Below are 1,707 nucleotides of genomic sequence, written 5' to 3'. Positions count from 1 at the left end.
AGAACAATAAAAAAGAGAACTTTGCTAGCCATTTACTAACAACATGTCACACGCAGATCACACCAAATAAATTAGAAACTATATGTGCAAAGATTGATCAACAAAAGAGAAACAGCTAAACCTGTATATGGCATCCATTTAATTGGCTTAAAATGGAGATTAAACAACATCTATTAAAGCACAACAAATGGATTGACCCAATATCCAAGGATAAATACACAAGATCATACATAGAAATATCATAGCTAATGAACAAAAAACAGGTAGACAGATTGAAAATGATTTAAGAGCTCAAAAACAACTGTAATATACAATTATTCACAAAACAGAGCATTTATGCAATGCTCAAAATAACTGAACAAGACAACAGAAGTAGAAAGAAGTATATCTACATAGAGAAACCAACATATTGTAGGATAATGCATTAAATTAATAACCACCCTCAGGTTAATTTCCTAATATAAAGAGTCATCAAATGAAAACCTCAGTCTCAAATTATTTATAGCTAACTAATATGGCATTTTTCTTCAACAGCAAAGCAATTAGCTTAATAGCGTCGACAAAAGAGGAGGAGGAGCTACCAAACAGAAAAAGAAAACGCCCATTTTAAACTTCCTTCTGCCTTCCTATTTAGTTGTTCTTGAATGTAGATTGCTGTCCTCTTTGAAGTGATTAAAGATTGCGGTATTCAGCTCATTCAATAGCAGCAGTCAAGACATCGTACCAAACCGTTCTCGTTGCATTCCACGCACCGCCGCATCCTCCCTTCCTCCTCAACAAAGACCTTCCGGCTGCCGCTACAAGTCGGGCAGGGCGCAAACCGCACCCCACGGCATCCGTGACAGACAAAGGCGGGGTCCTGGCGAGCAACCTCCCCAAGCAACCTTCCGAGCTCGCCGGCCTCATGCATCTGTCGAATCTCCTCAGCGTCGCCGATCCATCGATCGCCGACGAACACCTGGGGAAGCGCGAAGGTCCGACCATTGAGCGCGGCCTGAAGCTCGAGGCGGAAGGCGGCGTGCAGGGAGACGTCGCGCTCGTCGACGGAGAGGCGGAGTCCGCGGAGGATGGCGCCGATGTAGCGGCAGTCCTCGAAGGTTTGGCGAATCCCACGGAGGGAGGTGCAGTAGAGGACGACCTTGGGGCGCTTGGTCGGGTCATCGTCGGCGAGCAATCGGGCCGAGGGGAACCTGGACCAGTGGTGGTAGGTCAAGGATCGGGGGAGCGAGGGTGACTTCTCGTCGGTGGCGGAGTGGTCGGAAATGTCGGCCATGGCGGTGCGCGTTGTCTAGCTTCTCCGTGGAGTGGAAGAAGTAAAAAGAAGTAAATATCGCGTTTTCCAAGGAAAGTTTTATTTTGGTTTTTTTAATTAAAAATGATGTTATATTTATTTTTTCCATTCTCAAAATATATTTATTATTTAGAATTATTTTAAACAGTTTAGTGGTATAAACAATATTTTGGAGATAAAAAAATAAAATAAAATACAAATTTAAATGTTTTTTGATAACGAAAACAAAAACTATCCCTTTCAATTTTACCCTTTTATTTTAATTTTATTTCTAAAAGATCCTTGTGCATTTTGATGATTTTAAACTATAAAGTGTATTTTTTATAAATAAAAAATAAAAAGGAAAATGTACCTAAACAAAGAAAATAGATAAGAGTCGGTAATTGGACGTCACGCATCAATTAGATTTAGGAGAA

At 40.9% G+C, this 1,707-nt stretch overlaps 1 protein-coding gene across 1 annotated transcript; it reads right to left on the bottom strand.

Moving 5' to 3' along the window:
• Positions 1-380: 380 nt before the first annotated feature.
• Positions 381-1,297, bottom strand: LOC141832427 (uncharacterized protein At5g39865-like). Its single transcript, XM_074719931.1, has one exon. The coding sequence runs from the start codon at positions 1,271-1,273 to the stop codon at positions 698-700; it is 576 nt and encodes a 191-aa protein (XP_074576032.1). The 5' UTR covers positions 1,274-1,297; the 3' UTR covers positions 381-697.
• Between the last annotated feature and the right edge of the window lie 410 nt (positions 1,298-1,707).

The sequence above is a fragment of the Curcuma longa genome, chromosome 7 (assembly GCF_044706935.1).
Source record: "Curcuma longa cultivar G26 ecotype Majalengka, Jawa Barat chromosome 7, ITB_CL_G26_1.1, whole genome shotgun sequence".
In the NCBI taxonomy this organism is placed as follows: domain Eukaryota; kingdom Viridiplantae; phylum Streptophyta; class Magnoliopsida; order Zingiberales; family Zingiberaceae; genus Curcuma; species Curcuma longa.
Note: the sequence above shows the minus strand (reverse complement) of the source record. Positions and strands in the feature narration are given on the sequence as shown.

Bases quoted from the DNA above. Each gene is read 5' to 3' on its own strand.
- LOC141832427 (XM_074719931.1), bottom strand. From the start codon at position 1,273: ATGGCCGACATTTCCGACCACTCCGCCACCGACGAGAAGTCACCCTCG.